Source organism: Salmo salar, chromosome ssa09 (assembly GCF_905237065.1).
Source record: "Salmo salar chromosome ssa09, Ssal_v3.1, whole genome shotgun sequence".
NCBI classification, from domain to species: Eukaryota; Metazoa; Chordata; class Actinopteri; order Salmoniformes; family Salmonidae; genus Salmo; species Salmo salar.
In genome coordinates, this window is record NC_059450.1 from 128330696 (window position 1) to 128346208 (window position 15513).

General features: G+C 44.0%; 1 protein-coding gene across 1 annotated transcript in view; it reads left to right on the forward strand.

Moving 5' to 3' along the window:
- The first annotated feature begins 624 nt into the window (after positions 1–624).
- LOC106612922 (forkhead box protein N1) overlaps positions 625–15513 on the forward strand; it is a 36381-nt gene continuing 21492 nt past the window's right edge. Inside the window, exons 1-5 of the mRNA XM_045687092.1 lie at positions 625–871; positions 8957–9122; positions 10157–10525; positions 10886–10993; positions 11768–11835. Of these exons, the coding sequence (XP_045543048.1) occupies positions 8985–9122; positions 10157–10525; positions 10886–10993; positions 11768–11835 (683 nt within the window). The 5' untranslated portion in view covers positions 625–871; positions 8957–8984. The remainder of the gene's footprint in view (positions 872–8956; positions 9123–10156; positions 10526–10885; positions 10994–11767; positions 11836–15513) is intronic.

Here is a 15513-nt window from a genome sequence, read left to right on the forward strand (position 1 = left end):
ACTCCTGGGTATGTCTAATCCAGTGGTTTCATTAGTGAGCTAATGCTCTTTTATGATGAAGGTGATGATTTTTTTATGCAGGTGCATCAAACTGTCAAAAATGTTAAATCTGCAAAAAAAGGATATCAAATAATAATATATTGCCATAGAAAATGAGAGCCCTGATGCATTCAAAGAACAGAAATTAGTGTCAATAGACCAAACTAGCTAATTTACCTAATGTGCTATACAGGCTCTTATGATTGGTGCAATTACACAGAGAGAAGTGGTCCGATCCTACAGGTCCTCTTGCCTTAGTCGAGCTCTGAAACCAGGGCTAAGTACCCACTCTCTGCCAGTGGATTGGGGATGGGATTAAGGTGTATTTGATGTCCCATTCACACAAGTCCCCTTCTTTGAGTCAGGTAAAGAAAGAGAGAAGGAGAGAGACACAGAAGTGGTGACTTCAGCAGTACAGTAGCTAGGCCTTTGGAACTTGTTGTGACAGGTTTCCTTCCATGTATCTCATAGCGCTCTGCTGGGCTGCCTTGGGTTGGCTGAGGGCCAGACAGAAAGAGAGAAAAAGAGAGAGACAGTTAAAAAAGAGAGAGAATGAGCATGAGATTAATGCTCTGAAGGCTGGAACCAGCCCTTCAGCTCTGCTTCCAACTACCACACTCTTCTGACTCAATATCACATCAACAGTATTCTTCAACAGAAGAATCGTTCTGCTGGAAAGTGTTCCAAGTGTGTAGGCTAAGCCAAGTGAATTTAATAAATTCTTCTTCTTCATCAGACTGGACTGGAATGATTGATTGACACTACGGGATTTAAATAAGATTCTGTGGCCTACTGTATAAGACAGAACAAGATTGTTGTCGAGTCAACAAGGGTGAGTTGAGCATCTCTAAATAGTCAAGAATGTGAAAAGGTTGGAAACTTTTGAGCAAGTATGGCGAACCTATGGCATTACACCTGTCTGTGCTTCCAAGCAGCTATTGTTTCTTTATTAAATGTGACATGCCTGTGAAATTACACTGAAAAACCTAATGTACAGCATGTTAAGGCCCACAAGGAGGGGACCTTGTGTGGTGGTTGTGTGTTTGCTGGGGTGACACTAGTGTCAAAAGAAAAGCTGTGTCGTTGAACAAAGATGAGTCTTGTCTTCTTACCTGCATCTCTGATGTTTAACGGTTGAAAGGACACCGACTAATGACTTTAGTGGCCCTCTGGCTCTGTGTCAGCCACAATGGACTGAGTAACTATCCCTACTGTATGATCAAATAACTCATGATAAAATATTTAACAGATTTCAGTCATTACTGTCATCCAAGCATCTGTGATTTTCAAATATATGGATTAGGTGTTGTAGAGCCAAATGCTAAATGATAAGCTCTTGTAAGCAAATATATGTATCATGTCAGGGTTCAGGATATATTATCCTCTGCTACCAGGCTCTGCTACCGATGGTGAGGTGAAAGCCTGTGACAGAGGCTAGGGTTATATAGCATAACAAAGTTAGAGGCAAGGTAATCTAGGTCAGAGGGAGGCGCAGAGACAATCAGATAATCTAGAGAAGTCCCGAGAGGTTAGAATTGTTAGCATGAACGCTGTCAATAAATCTCCAAGGGGGAAAGGTTATAACGACATCTTTACGACAGATGAATGACAGGTTCCATAATGACATAATGACATGGTGCCTGGGAACTGAAGGTTTCTGTAGTTTACAGAGAATAAACAGACTTCTTATTTTGAAACACTTACATAACATTAATCTTGAGCCTGAAAATGTAATTGGCAAGTAATGTTATGGATGCTTTTTTTAGCGGTGACAATAAGAAATAACAAAAGATAAGAATACAAACATAACGCAAATAGCTCAGTAGAACAAACATTTTAGCATCCTGAAGTGAGGGACATCAAGGAGATTAACAATCAAAAGCTTGTTCATGAGGGCAAATTTGATCATCACAGGAGTTTACAGGTTGTTTATACACAGGACAGGAGTTTACAGGTTTTTTATACACAGGACAGGAGTTTACAGGTTGTTTATACACAGGACAGGAGTTTACAGGTTTTTTATACACAGGACAGGAGTTTACAGGTTGTTTATACACAGGACAGGAGTTTACAGGTTTTTTATACACAGGACAGGAGTTTACAGGTTGTTTATACACAGGACAGGAGTTTACAGGTTGTTTATACACAGGACAGGAGTTTACAGGTTGTTTATACACAGGACAGGAGTTTACAGGTTTTTTATACACAGGACAGGAGTTTACAGGTTTTTTATACACAGGACAGGAGTTTACAGGTTGTTTATACACAGGACAGGAGTTTACAGGTTGTTTATACACAGGACAGGAGTTTACAGGTTGTTTATACACAGGACAGGAGTTTACAGGTTGTTTATACACAGGACAGGAGTTTACAGGTTGTTTATACACAGGACAGGAGTTTACAGGTTTTTTATACACAGGACAGGAGTTTACAGGTTTTTTATACACAGGACAGGAGTTTACAGGTTGTTTATACACAGGACAGGAGTTTACAGTTTTTTTATACACAGAACAGGAGTTTACAGGTTGTTTATACACAGGACAGGAGTTTACAGGTTGTTTATACACAGGACAGGAGTTTACAGGTTGTTTATACACAGGACAGGAGTTTACAGGTTGTTTATACACAGGACAGGAGTTTACAGGTTTTTGTTCCAGCCTTTCACTAACACCTCATTCAGCTTATTGTGGTCTAAATTGTAGACGATGAATAGTTGGGGGCAGGAATAAAAACTTGCACACAGTGCAGTAAACTGGGGCAGAAATCACCCATGTCTGTATTTTAGAATGACCGTCATATATTACAATGAGCTGACAATTTTGCATGATAGAGAACAATGTGTGGATCTACTTCTAACATATTAATGTTGCACACTGCTGAATAAATTCCTGACTAAAGTCCTGTGATAGGGTGATTTTCCTGATGGACGGGAGGTTCCCAAGTTCTTTCCATCCGTCTGGGCGATGGGGTGGGATGTGCTTCAACCTGAGGAGAACAGAGCAGAAACATAAGGCCAAGGAGGATACATTAACCTCACTGTTCAAATTGCAGTGCTGGTTCAAGTTGCTGAGAACCACAACGACCTTTTTTAATGTGCAATTGCTTTGTACAGTGTTACATATTCATAGGCTTGATCAAGTTGTCACCGATTTACTGTTAATTTATCATATCATTATTCCACATACATTTTCTTTATATGCAATGGTGAAACACAAGGGGAGGGGAAAGTGACAAGAACAAAGTTATCTAGCTAAACAGACACTACATGTATGTATTGACTGATCATGTAAGAATGCACAAATAACTTGGCTGGCTAGCAAGCCGAGATTGAACTGGAACATTTTCTCCCAAGCGGGGACTTCAGTCCACCATTAATTCAGAAGTTTTTGTCATTTTCGCTGTGTCGCAAGGTGTTATGGGATAGCCTCCCTGGCGAAAAGAACAAAAAAGTATGCTCCCATGTGTACTTTGTTTTCCAGACCTCCCAAGTACGCTTATAGAACTTCCGGTAAACTTAGCACATACTTGTCTTTCACGTTCTTATGTTTGGAATCGCACTTGAAAAATGACAGTGGATTTCCGTACTCGCTATACGCTCTAGATAGAACACAAGTATGCCTTTTGGAACACTGCCAGTGTTTGTTTGACTAAATATTAGTCAAACAAAGACCTAACAGGAGCGCTGTGATTTGCATATATTACTGTATCACATGGTTGACAACAGCCCAGCCAGCACATTCACATGCAGGCATAAGAGCCTGTACAGAGAGGAGAGGCTCTGGGATTATGTTTTTACCTGGTTTCATGATCCTACCCAATGGTATGTTTCAATAATGACACTAATTCAGTGATAGGGTTTACCCAGGAAAAACTTCCCCAAAAGGACTAATTCATGGTAAACAGGTCGGAGGAGCACCCTACATATATATACTGTATTTAATGTATATCTAAATTCCTTGAGAAAAGCATATAGTTAAAGGGCAGGAAACAGTAGCCACAGTATTTGCAGGCTTAGGTTCCAGCACAGCTCTAACACACCTGATTCAACAGATCAACTAATCAGGATCTTCATTTTAAACTTGTATTAGCTGAAACAGTTGTGTTAGCGTTGAGTCAGAAGTTGCCCACCCATGTCTTACTGTCTGTGACATGACATAGAGCATAGAGATAATGCACAGAAGCTTATAACGTCTGTGATGGAGGACTTCGAATATCAACAGGTCACTAAACTGTAAGTAAAGTGAACGAGGGTTAAGTCCCTAGTATTTGTTCTTTGTGATAATATTCGTTTTCTCCCCTCATCTCACTGCTGGCACTCAGGGCTTTAGTTATAACAACACAGCAACTGACAGAGCAAAGGAGAAGAAAAGAAGGAGATGAAAAGAAGTACTTCCTAATTACATGATGGATGAAAGTGAAAAGGTAGACGTTCTTGGTCCATTAGAACTGCCAATCAAATGGTGTAAAGGTGAGAGTTAGTTATGGCAACACCTCAGGACTGGGACCGCTGAAACATGCTCAGTAACAAGCACACCTGGGTTCAAATACTATTTAAAACCTTTGAAATACATTGAGCGTTTACTCTAGCTTGCCTTGAGTGCCAGATGGGTGGGTTTTGCAGTTTTGGAACTATTCTATTGGTCCATTAAACCAGGCATACTCAATCAAGCACAGATAAAGTACCTGTAATTTTGTCAAATACTATTTGAACCCAGGTCTGTCAGAAACCAACACACCATTCAGCTTTGGAGGAGCTTTAAAGAGGAACTGGACACTTAGAGGAAAACCAACACCACTAAACATTGGTGTATCAAATTATTCACATATATATTTTTCTTTTAAATCAGATGGGAACCATTCATTCATAGATTTTGGCTTGTAAATTGTGGGAATATCCCCAGGACAAACTGTGGACATTCTAATATCTGATTTTTAAATGGGTCGTTTTTTGTAGAGTTATGATAACATGGCAGAGTTGGCAGACTGGTGCCATTCCTTTTCCCACATGTCAATTCACAGAAAATAGCAGCTTTTGTTCATCTGAATGGCACATACATTTGTCAGTATTAGCTTCTGGTTGTGGGGAGCATTATCAATACACAGTTCCTAGAGTTAAATCATTTTGACATTAAGGTAGATGTATTGCAGTATATTGGTTAGTTCCCAACAAATGACCCTGCTGTTTTTAGTTTTAGTTTAGTTTATTTAATTTGACCATTTTAAAAAACAAGCACACATAAAACTTGAAAAAGCCATACATGCACATGAAGTGAAGGTGAAGGTGTACTTGTTACATGGCAAGTACACTTCACCTATGCCATGAAGGTCCAGCCCTTTTGTCAGAGGTCACAGTGCACACACAAACAGGGATGTCACACTATAGTCCTTAACCTCCCACAGGTCCCGCTCCTCCTTGAATCCAGTTAACCTTCTATGGCCAAAGAAATGACAGCACAGTGTTTTTTTCTCTTGATCAACCATTATTCCTCGTCAGTGCAACTCCAAACGGCCAATCAGAGGTTTGTGTCAAGCAGGTCAAAGGAGCTGTTGCTGCAACAGAACAAAGGCTGTCTCAACTCTGACATTTCACTTCCTTTTTTACTTTTGTATGGACTCTCTCTCTCTCTCACGCGCGGTCTCTCTCTCGCGCGCTCTCTCTCGCGCGCTCTCTCTCGCCCGTGACCCCACTCTCCGAGGGTGTCTCAGAGGGAGTTGGGATATGCAAAAAACACATTTCCATTTCATATCTTTTACACACGTATAGGTTCCCCACATGCAGGTAAACAGGACAAATATTAGCACCCCCTATTCTACCTTTTGACACACAAACACACACACACACACACACACACACACACACACACACACACACACACACACACACACACACACACACACAAGGGTCTTGATTTCACCCTTCAACCCAACTCAGCAATAGCTGGTTGTGAGTGATCTAATCTTCACGGTTTGTTGCCCATTTTAATGAGCTTTGAGGTGTGTGTGCGTGCGTCTGTGCGTGCGTTTGTGTGTGTATAAGTGTGTGTGTATGAGGTCACCCTTCCTGGAACCTCTGCCACGTGTCTCACACCTCTGCTGGGATCTGATAACAGAACTGTAAACTGATGAAGATGGAAAAGCACCTTGTCCCTTCCATAGAGCCAACTTACAGTTGAAGTCGGAAGATTACATACGCTTAGGTTGGAGTCAATAAAACTTGTTTTCAACCACTCCACAAATTACTTGTTAACAAACTATAGTTTTGGCAAGTTGGTTAGGACATCTACTTTGTGCATGACACAAGTCATTTTTTCCAACAATTGTTTACAGATAGATTATTTCACTTATAATTCACTGTATCACAATTCCAGTGGGTCAGAAGTTTACATACACTAAGTTGACTGTGCCTTTAAACAGCTTGGAAAATTCCAGAAAATGATGTCATGGCTTTAGAAGCTTCTGATAGGCTAATTGACATAATTTGAGTAAATTGGAGGTGTACCTGTGGATGTATTTCAAGGCCTACCTTCAAACTCAGTGCCTCTGTGCTTGACATCATGGGAAAATCAAAAGAAATCAGCCAAGACCTCAGAAAAATTTTTGTAGACCTCCACAAGTCTGGTTCATCCTTGGGAGCAATTTCCAAATGCCTGAAGGTACCACGTTCATCTATACAAACAGTAGTACGCAAGTATAAACACCATGGGACCACACAGCTGTCATACCGCTCAGGAAGGAGACGGGTTCTGTCTCCTAGAGATGAACATACTTTAGTGCGAAAAGTGCCAATCAATCCCAGAACAACAGCAAAGGACCTTGTGAAGATGCTGGAGGAAACAGGTGCAAAGTATTTATATCCACAGTAAAACGAGTCTTATATCGACATAACCTGAAAGGGGGCTCAGCAAGGAAGAAGACAATGCTCAAAAACTGCCATAAAAAAGCCAGACAACGGTTTGCAACTGCACATGGGGACAAAGTTCGTACTTTTTGGAGAAATGTCCTCTGGTCTGACGAAACAAAAATAGAACTGTTTGGCGATAATGACCATCGTTATGTTTGGAGGAAAAAGGGGGAGGCTTGCAAGCCGAAGAACACCATCCCATTCATGAAGCACGGGGGTAGCAGCATCATGTTGTGGGGGTGCTTTGCTGCAGGAGGGACTGGTGCACTTCACAAAATAGATGGCATCATGAGGTAGGAAAATGATGTGGATATATTGAAGCAACATCTCAAGACATCAGTCAGGAAGTTAAAGCTTGGTCGCAAATGGGTCTTCCTAATGGACAATGACACCAAGCATACTTCCAAAGTTGTGGCAAAATGGCTTGAGGACAACAAAGTTAAGGTATTGGAGTGGCCATCACAAAGCCCTGACCTCAATCCTATAGAAAATTTGTCGGCAGAACTGAAAAAGCGTGTGCGAGCAAGGAGGCCTACAAACCTGACTCAGTTACACCAGCTCTGTCAGGAGGAATGGGCCAAAAATCAACCTACTTATTGTGGGAAGCTTGTGGAAGGCTACCTGAAACGACCCAAGTTAAACAATTTAAAGGCAATGCTACCAAATACTAATTGAGTGTATGTAAACTTCTGACCCACTGGGAATGTGATGAAAGAAATAAAACCTGAAAGAAATCATTCTCTCTACCATTATTCTGACATTTCACATTCTTAAAATAAAGTGGTGATCCTAACTGACCTTAGACAGGGAATTTTTACTAAGATTAAATGCCAGGAATTGTGAAAAACTGAGTTTAAATGTATTTGTGTCTGTAAACAATTGTTGGAAACATTACTTGTGTCATGCACAAAGTAGATGTCCTAACCGACTTGCCAAAACTATAGTTTGTTCACAACCTAAGTGTATGTAAACTTCCGAGTTCAACTGTAGTTTTACGAGCCAATGCTAACTAGCTAAGTAAAAAAATGCTTAATTGCCAGAATCTCACAGTATCGCTTTAAACCTAGTCCTGTTCCTCCATTTAAAGTGCTTCTTAGTCCAAGATTAGGCTTAATCTGTGTCCGGGAAACGGTTCCATCGAGCCTGCAGTACCCATAACTGTACACTAAAAGATCACATACTGTATAGCCCCTGGTCTGTTAACAATGACAACTCAGAGACGCACAGAAGACCACTGAGATGTTACACTGGGGTTAAATGCTGTAGCCTACCTGAAAGGCACATTCATACTATGAATGATCCAGACTATGAAAGATACAATAAGGATATGATGTAACGCATGGATGGCACTGGCAAGCGTCAACCACACACAGATTAATCATACAAGCCACTGTGCATACAGTACATGTCATGAACCTGTGAAAGCTAGGCATGACACATTTACAATTCCAAATAATATAGATAAAAACACAAGAAATGGGATTGTTACTCATAACACACATGTTCAACTACCCTGAGTGCACAAAACACGGTCCATGACCAGGTGAATCCAGGTGAACGCTATGATCCCTTTTTGATGTCAGCCGTTAAATACACTTCAATCAGTGTAGATGGTTAAAGAAGGATTTTTAAGCCTTGGGACAATTGAGACATGGATGTACAAGACAAAATACTTAAGTGCTTTTGAACAGTAGGTGCCAGGTGCACCAGTTTGAGTGTGTCAAGAACTGCAATGCTGCTGGGTTTTTCATGCTCAACAGTTTCCCATGTGTATCAAGAACGTTCCACCATCCAAAGGACATCCAGCCAACATGACACAACTGTGGGAAGCATTGGAGTTCACATGGGCCAGCAACCCTGTGGAGTGCTTTCGACACCTTGTAGTCCATGCCCGACAAATTGAGGCTGTTCTGAGGGCAAAAGGGGGTGCAACTCAATATTAGGAAGGTGTTCCTAATATGTATAACCTTAGTGTATACCACGCCCCAAACTCAAACACGTTTCTATTCTTCCCAGGTGCAGATTTCCTTATAGGCACATCATCATGTCTACAGAATCTCCCAGCTCCACGTGTACTCACAGTGCCAACAGGTCCCTGACAATGACACCAGCCCCTCAGATCTCCTCCGTACGCACCTGTGAGCCTCCAGGGTCCTCCCTCCAGCAGATGGTGCACTCACAGGTACCAGAATCCACTGAAAACAGTTTATTTTACAGTTTCACCCAGAAATACTCCAGATGGAAACACTCCCTCCATTTTGATTCAGCCCAAAGCAATGCATGCTTTACCCATCTCATCTCCTTTCCTGCACCTGCATTAGGCTGCTGTTCTTCCAGAGGTAATTCCAGAATCCACATTGTGATCTTAGTGCATAAGCCCATAGCTGTTTGACTAACCAGACCTCGGTTCAAGTAGTATTTTTTGGTTCCATTGGTTGCTTTTCATTGGTAATTTTCATTGTGACAGATAAAGTATTTGAAAGAAAATGAATACTATTTGAACCCAGGTCTGCTTGCAACATGGAGATTGTTTATGAGTGAATCTAAAAGGATTTATAAACTGGGTGGTTTGAGCCCTGAATGTTGATTGGCTGACAGTCGTGGTATATCAGACCGTATACCACAGGTATCGTTGGTAACCAGTTTATAATAGCAGTAATACACCTCAGGGGTTTGTGATATATGGACAATATACCACGGCTAAGGGCTGCATCCAGGCACTCCGCGTTGCATTGTGCCTAAGAACAGACCTTAGCCGTGGTATATTGGCCATATACCACACATCCTCGGGCCTTATTGCTTAAGTAACCTATCTACTTATCACACACACAGGACCTTTTTAAGGACAAGATGCCTTGGAGGAAATGTGTTAAGTTTTATCCTGATATTAATCATGTTTCTCTTATTTTGGACTAATGAATTACCCACCCCTGGGGCAGCAATGTGCCAGTAAATACTGGAGATCTCTATCTATCAGGAGATGTAAATCTCCCCCCCCCCACCAAAACAGGCATGATGTGTTTAAACCCAAAGGAAAACTGCGTCCCAAATAGCGCCCTATAGGATGTCATTTGGGACACAGGCAATGCCAGGAGATAAAATGTATGTGTTTCTTGGCTATTTCCTTGCATTGTTTCATGATTGCAGATGCCAGCCAGGAGATTCTGGATGTTGCTAAATAACCAGCTAACAATTTGTATATTAATCTCTCCTCAGTGTGATGAGAGCAGTGCTGTGTCATTTACCACTGCCCAGCGGGAGAGAGAAAGCGCCACCTACAGACAGAGAAATGCCGCTGCAGAGACCTGTAGGAGACACAGCATTGATGGAGCCATGGTAACACAGAGTCAAAGGTCAAACTTAGGGTCAGTGTCAGCTGACCGCTTCCACCCCTACCGTCGTCAGTTCAGCAATGGTGGGGTTGCCACGGGTTGCCTGGCCCCTGGTCCCCCTGGGTCTCATCCCTTCATCTGTCTCAGAGAGGTGGAGGCTCCAGATAGCTTCACTGACACATACACATCTACCAGTGAGGAACAGACATGCTGGGATCCATACAACGGGAGTTTCCAAGCTTCCAGACTGATGGTATGATACAGTGATACTCATACTCTAATTGGCTATTCATTCATAGTACACACTAACAGTAGTACCATACCCAAATGTACATGGCCATTGAGGAGAGCCCCACCCGTAAGCAGTTCCCCATAGACAGATCTCTCAATCATACCTACAGCTCCTATCCACACACACACACACACACACACACACACACACACACACACACACACACACACACACACACACACACACACACACACACACACACACACACACACACACACACACACACACATCACAATGATACCAATGCTGCCAATGAGTTTCCTCAGATTTCATTACTTGTATAATACATTTATCTTCATTCATTCCCTTCATTCAACACAGCAGGGCTCCCAGCACTCTTACCCAGAACCACTGGCTGCACCCAAGGAACCTTCCTGCTTCCTGTCCCAAGGCCATGCCTCCTACAGCCCCCTAGTCCCACTGCAGCAGGTGAGTGGGCAGGACCAAAGTACAGGGGGAGGGGTTAACTTAAGGGGGAGGTTCTTAGAGGCGCTTAACTCAATAGGGTGGTTTTGGTAGGCTATAGAGCGCAATAGTAATGGTGTCTTTTTTGCAGGCACTAACGGAGGGGGTTTTGTAGGGTTTTTGGATAAACGCAGAAAATAAGGTCTACGGTAACACGGGTTTAGGAGATCTTATAGTATATGTTTTGTTCTATGAGATAATCTTAATCTGCTAACGTAAAATTTTTTGAATTTTGATGCATTTATGTTATCAAAACAAGCACACAAAGCACTTTAAGGCTTCATAATTCATAAATGTCCAGTTAACTGACTAATATTCTCTCAAAGAACAAAACTAATTTCTATTTTTTAGGACTACAAACTGTTGGTTTGGGTGGGATTTTGGCACTGTATAAGTTGGTTGACACAGAAACTACCTACGGTACTGCATATCTTTTCAAGGGTTAGTGCCACTCTGCCAAATAACTTGTCAAATACCTTGCCAAGGAAAATAACACTTTGCCAACAGGGCTTGGTTATATCATACCGTGAACTTGTAACAGGATAGGGTTTGCAGAACACAGCTGTGCGGTTCGGAAAACCTCACTGTGTACTCACTTTGTTGCTAAAGTAATACAAGTTCTGGTGTAACAATGTGTGTATGTATGCGCGCACCCATGTGTGTTTGTGTTCTCTCTAGTTCTCACCAGGTGTGTATTCTACCAGTGGAAAATCTAAAAGTTCTCGGTTCTCTCTCCAGTGCCTCTCCACTCCAACCCATCAGGACAGTAGCATGCAGTCCTTCCCCAAGCCCATCTACTCATACAGGTGAACACGCTACTTTGATACTCCATACATGTGCATAATCACAATCTATTACAATCAGGTTTTGGAATTTGGTGTAACATTAATTATATATTTATCACAACGGGTGGATGAGTAATCAGGAGAGGTGGAGTCAGGCGCAGGAGACGGATGATTCCGGGAATAAAGTTTAATAAAATATTCACACAGAAAAATATGCAAAGAACGAAGTGCAGGGTGTGCAAAAATAAAGGCACCACCCTTTAAAGAACGTTCACCAGGGACGCAGCCCAAAAACAACACGTAACTCCAAGAGGGGAAAAACACAGAACTTCAGAACTTCATAACAAACAAACAAACAAACAAACAAACAAACAAACAAACAACCCTGACAACGAACAATCCCGCACAAACCACAAACCTAACTAGCTAGCCTAAATACCCTTCCCCACTAACAATTAACACAAAACAGGTGCATAACTAACCTACGCCTAACTAACAGAACGTGAAACATAAATCGGTGGCAGCTAATAGGCCGGCGACGACGACCGCCGAGCGCCGCCCGGGCGAGGAGGGGCGCCACCTTCCGTAGGTGTCGTGACAATATTAAAGACCTTATTTAATCAAGACCGTATTCAATCAAGACCTTATTTAATCAAGACCTTATTCAATCAAACCCATTTCTCAATATTAATTACTCTTCTTTCTCTGCATGTTTGAAATAATGTTTACAAGGTGAAACACAAATAATTTGAACTGTAAGCATGTCAGTTCTTTAATAACCCCCAAAACCAGTTTACCAGTTTAGATTGAAAGGGAACCAAAGTATATATATTCGGTGTTCAGCTATGATTTCAGTTAGTTTCTGCACATTTTGCACTCTGGTCCTCTGAGGACCAGATGGTATATATTTCAATAATGATTTAACCTAAACTCCTATCAAGTATCAATGTTGCATAATACAAATACCTTGTTCATGGAGTGTTTTACCTCCTTTATCCCTCAGGCTTGCAGGTGTGAGGTGGATGGAGGGGGTGTGAGGTGTGAGTAGGATGGGGTGTGTGTGAGGTGGATGGGGGGTGTGAGGTGTGAGTAGGATGGGGGGGTGTGTGAGGTGGATGGAGGGGGTGTGAGGTGTGAGGTGGATGGAGGGGGTGTGAGGTGTGAGGTGGATGGGGGGTGTGAGGTGTGAGGTGGATGGGGTGTGTGGTGTGAGGTGGATGGAGGGGGTGTGAGGTGTGAGGTGGATGGGGGTGTGAGGTGTGAGGTGGATGGAGGGGGTGTGTGTGAGGTGGATGGAGGGGGTGTGAGGTGTGAGGTGGATGGAGGGGGTGTGAGGTGTGAGGTGGATGGAGGGGGTGTGAGGTGTGAGGTGGATGGGGGGGTGTGAGGTGGATGGAGGGGGTGTGAGGTGGATGGGGGGTGTGAGGTGGATGGAGGGAGTGTGAGGTGTGAGGTGGATGGAGGGGTGTGAGGTGTGAGGTGGATGGGGGGTGTGAGGTGTGAGGTGGATGGGGTGTGTGTGAGGTGGATGGAGGGGGTGTGAGGTGTGAGGTGGATGGGGGGTGTGAGGTGTGAGGTGGATGGGGTGTGTGTGAGGTGGATGGAGGGGGTGTGAGGTGTGAGGTGGATGGGGGGTGTGAGGCGTGAGTTGTGAGGTGGATGGGGGTGTGAGGTGTGAGGTGGATGGGGGGTGTGTGGTAGGTGTGAGGTGGATGGGGTGTGTGTGAGTTGTGAGGTGGATGGAGGGGGTGTGAGGTGTGAGGTGGATGGGGGGGTGTGAGGTGTGAGGTGGATGGGGTGTGTGTGAGGTGGATGGGGGTGTGAGGTGTGAGTAGGATGGGGGGGTGTGAGGTGGATGGAGGGGGTGTGAGGTGTGAGGTGGATGGAGGGGGTGTGAGGTGTGAGGTGGATGGGGGTGTGAGGTGTGAGGTGGATGGGGTGTGTGGTGTGAGGTGGATGGAGGGGGTGTGAGGTGTGAGGTGGATGGGGGTGTGAGGTGTGAGGTGGATGGAGGGGGTGTGTGTGAGGTGGATGGAGGGGGTGTGAGGTGTGAGGTGGATGGAGGGGGTGTGAGGTGTGAGGTGGATGGAGGGGGTGTGAGGTGTGAGGTGGATGGGGGGGTGTGAGGTGGATGGAGGGGGTGTGAGGTGGATGGGGGGTGTGAGGTGGATGGAGGGAGGGAGTGTGAGGTGTGAGGTGGATGGAGGGGGTGTGAGGTGTGAGGTGGATGGGGGTGTGAGGTGTGAGGTGGATGGGGTGTGTGTGAGGTGGATGGAGGGGTGTGAGGTGTGAGGTGGATGGGGGGTGTGAGGTGTGAGGTGGATGGGGTGTGTGTGAGGTGGATGGAGGGGGTGTGAGGTGTGAGGTGGATGGGGGGGTGTGAGGCGTGAGTTGTGAGGTGGATGGGGGTGTGAGGAGTGAGGTGGATGGGGGGTGTGTGGTAGGTGTGAGGTGGATGGGGTGTGTGTGAGTTGTGAGGTGGATGGAGGGGTGTGAGGTGTGAGGTGGATGGGGGTGTGTGAGTTGTGAGGTGGATGGAGGGGGTGTGAGGTGTGAGGTGTGAGGTGGGTGGGGTGTGTGTAAGGTGTGAGGTGTGAGGTGGATGGAGGGGGTGTGAGGTGTGAGGTGGATGGGGTGTGTGTAAGGTGTGAGGTGGATGGGGGAGTGAGGTGTGAAGTGGATGGGGTGTGTGTAAGGTGTGAGGTGGATGGGGTGTGTGTGAGTTGTGCGGCATAAGGTGTGAGGTGGATGTGGGGGTGTGAGGTGGATGTGGGGGTGTGAGATGGATGGGGGTTGTGATGTGTGAGGTGGATGGGGGCTGTGTGAGGTTTGAGGTGGATGAGGGGTGTGTGTGTCACGGGCATCGTATGAATTGGACCAAAATGCAGCGGGAATGTGAATGCTCATTATCTTCTTTATTAAACAAAAAAATGAACACTGAACAAAAAGAACGACGAAAACAGTCTTGTCAGGTGCAACAAACACTAAACAGGAAACAACTACCCACAAATACCATAGAAAAAACACCCCTACTAAATAGGACCTTCAATTAGAGGCAATGAGGAACAGCTGCCTCCAACTGAAGGTCAAAACAATAAACTAGACATAGAAATAGAAAAAATAGAAAATAGAACATAGAAATACAAAACATAGAACACAACCCAAAAACCCCGACAACACAAAACAAACACACCCCTGCCACGTCCTGACCAAACTACACTAACAAATAACCTCTTTTACTGTTCAGGACGTGACAGTGTGAGATGTGAAGTGGATGGGGGGGTGTGAGGTGTGAGGTGGATGGAGGGGGGGTGTGAGGTGTGCGACGTGACGTGTGAGGTGGATGGGCGTGTGTGAGGTGTGAGATGGATGGGGGGGTTGTGTGAGGTGTGCGGTGTGAGATGGATGGAGGGGGTGTAATTTTACATTTTTTTTAATTTTTGCTTTATTTAACCTGGCCAAGATAAAGCAAAGCAGTTCGACACATACAGCAACACAGAGTTACACATGGAATAAACAAACATACAGTCAATAATACAATAGAAAAAGTATATATACAGTGTGTGCAAATGAGGTAGGATAAGGGAGGTAAGGCAATAAATAGGCCTCAGTCAAATCAAATCAAAGTTTATTTGTCACGTGCGCCGAATAAAACAGTGAAATGCTTACTTACAGGCTCTAACCAATAGTGCAAAAAAG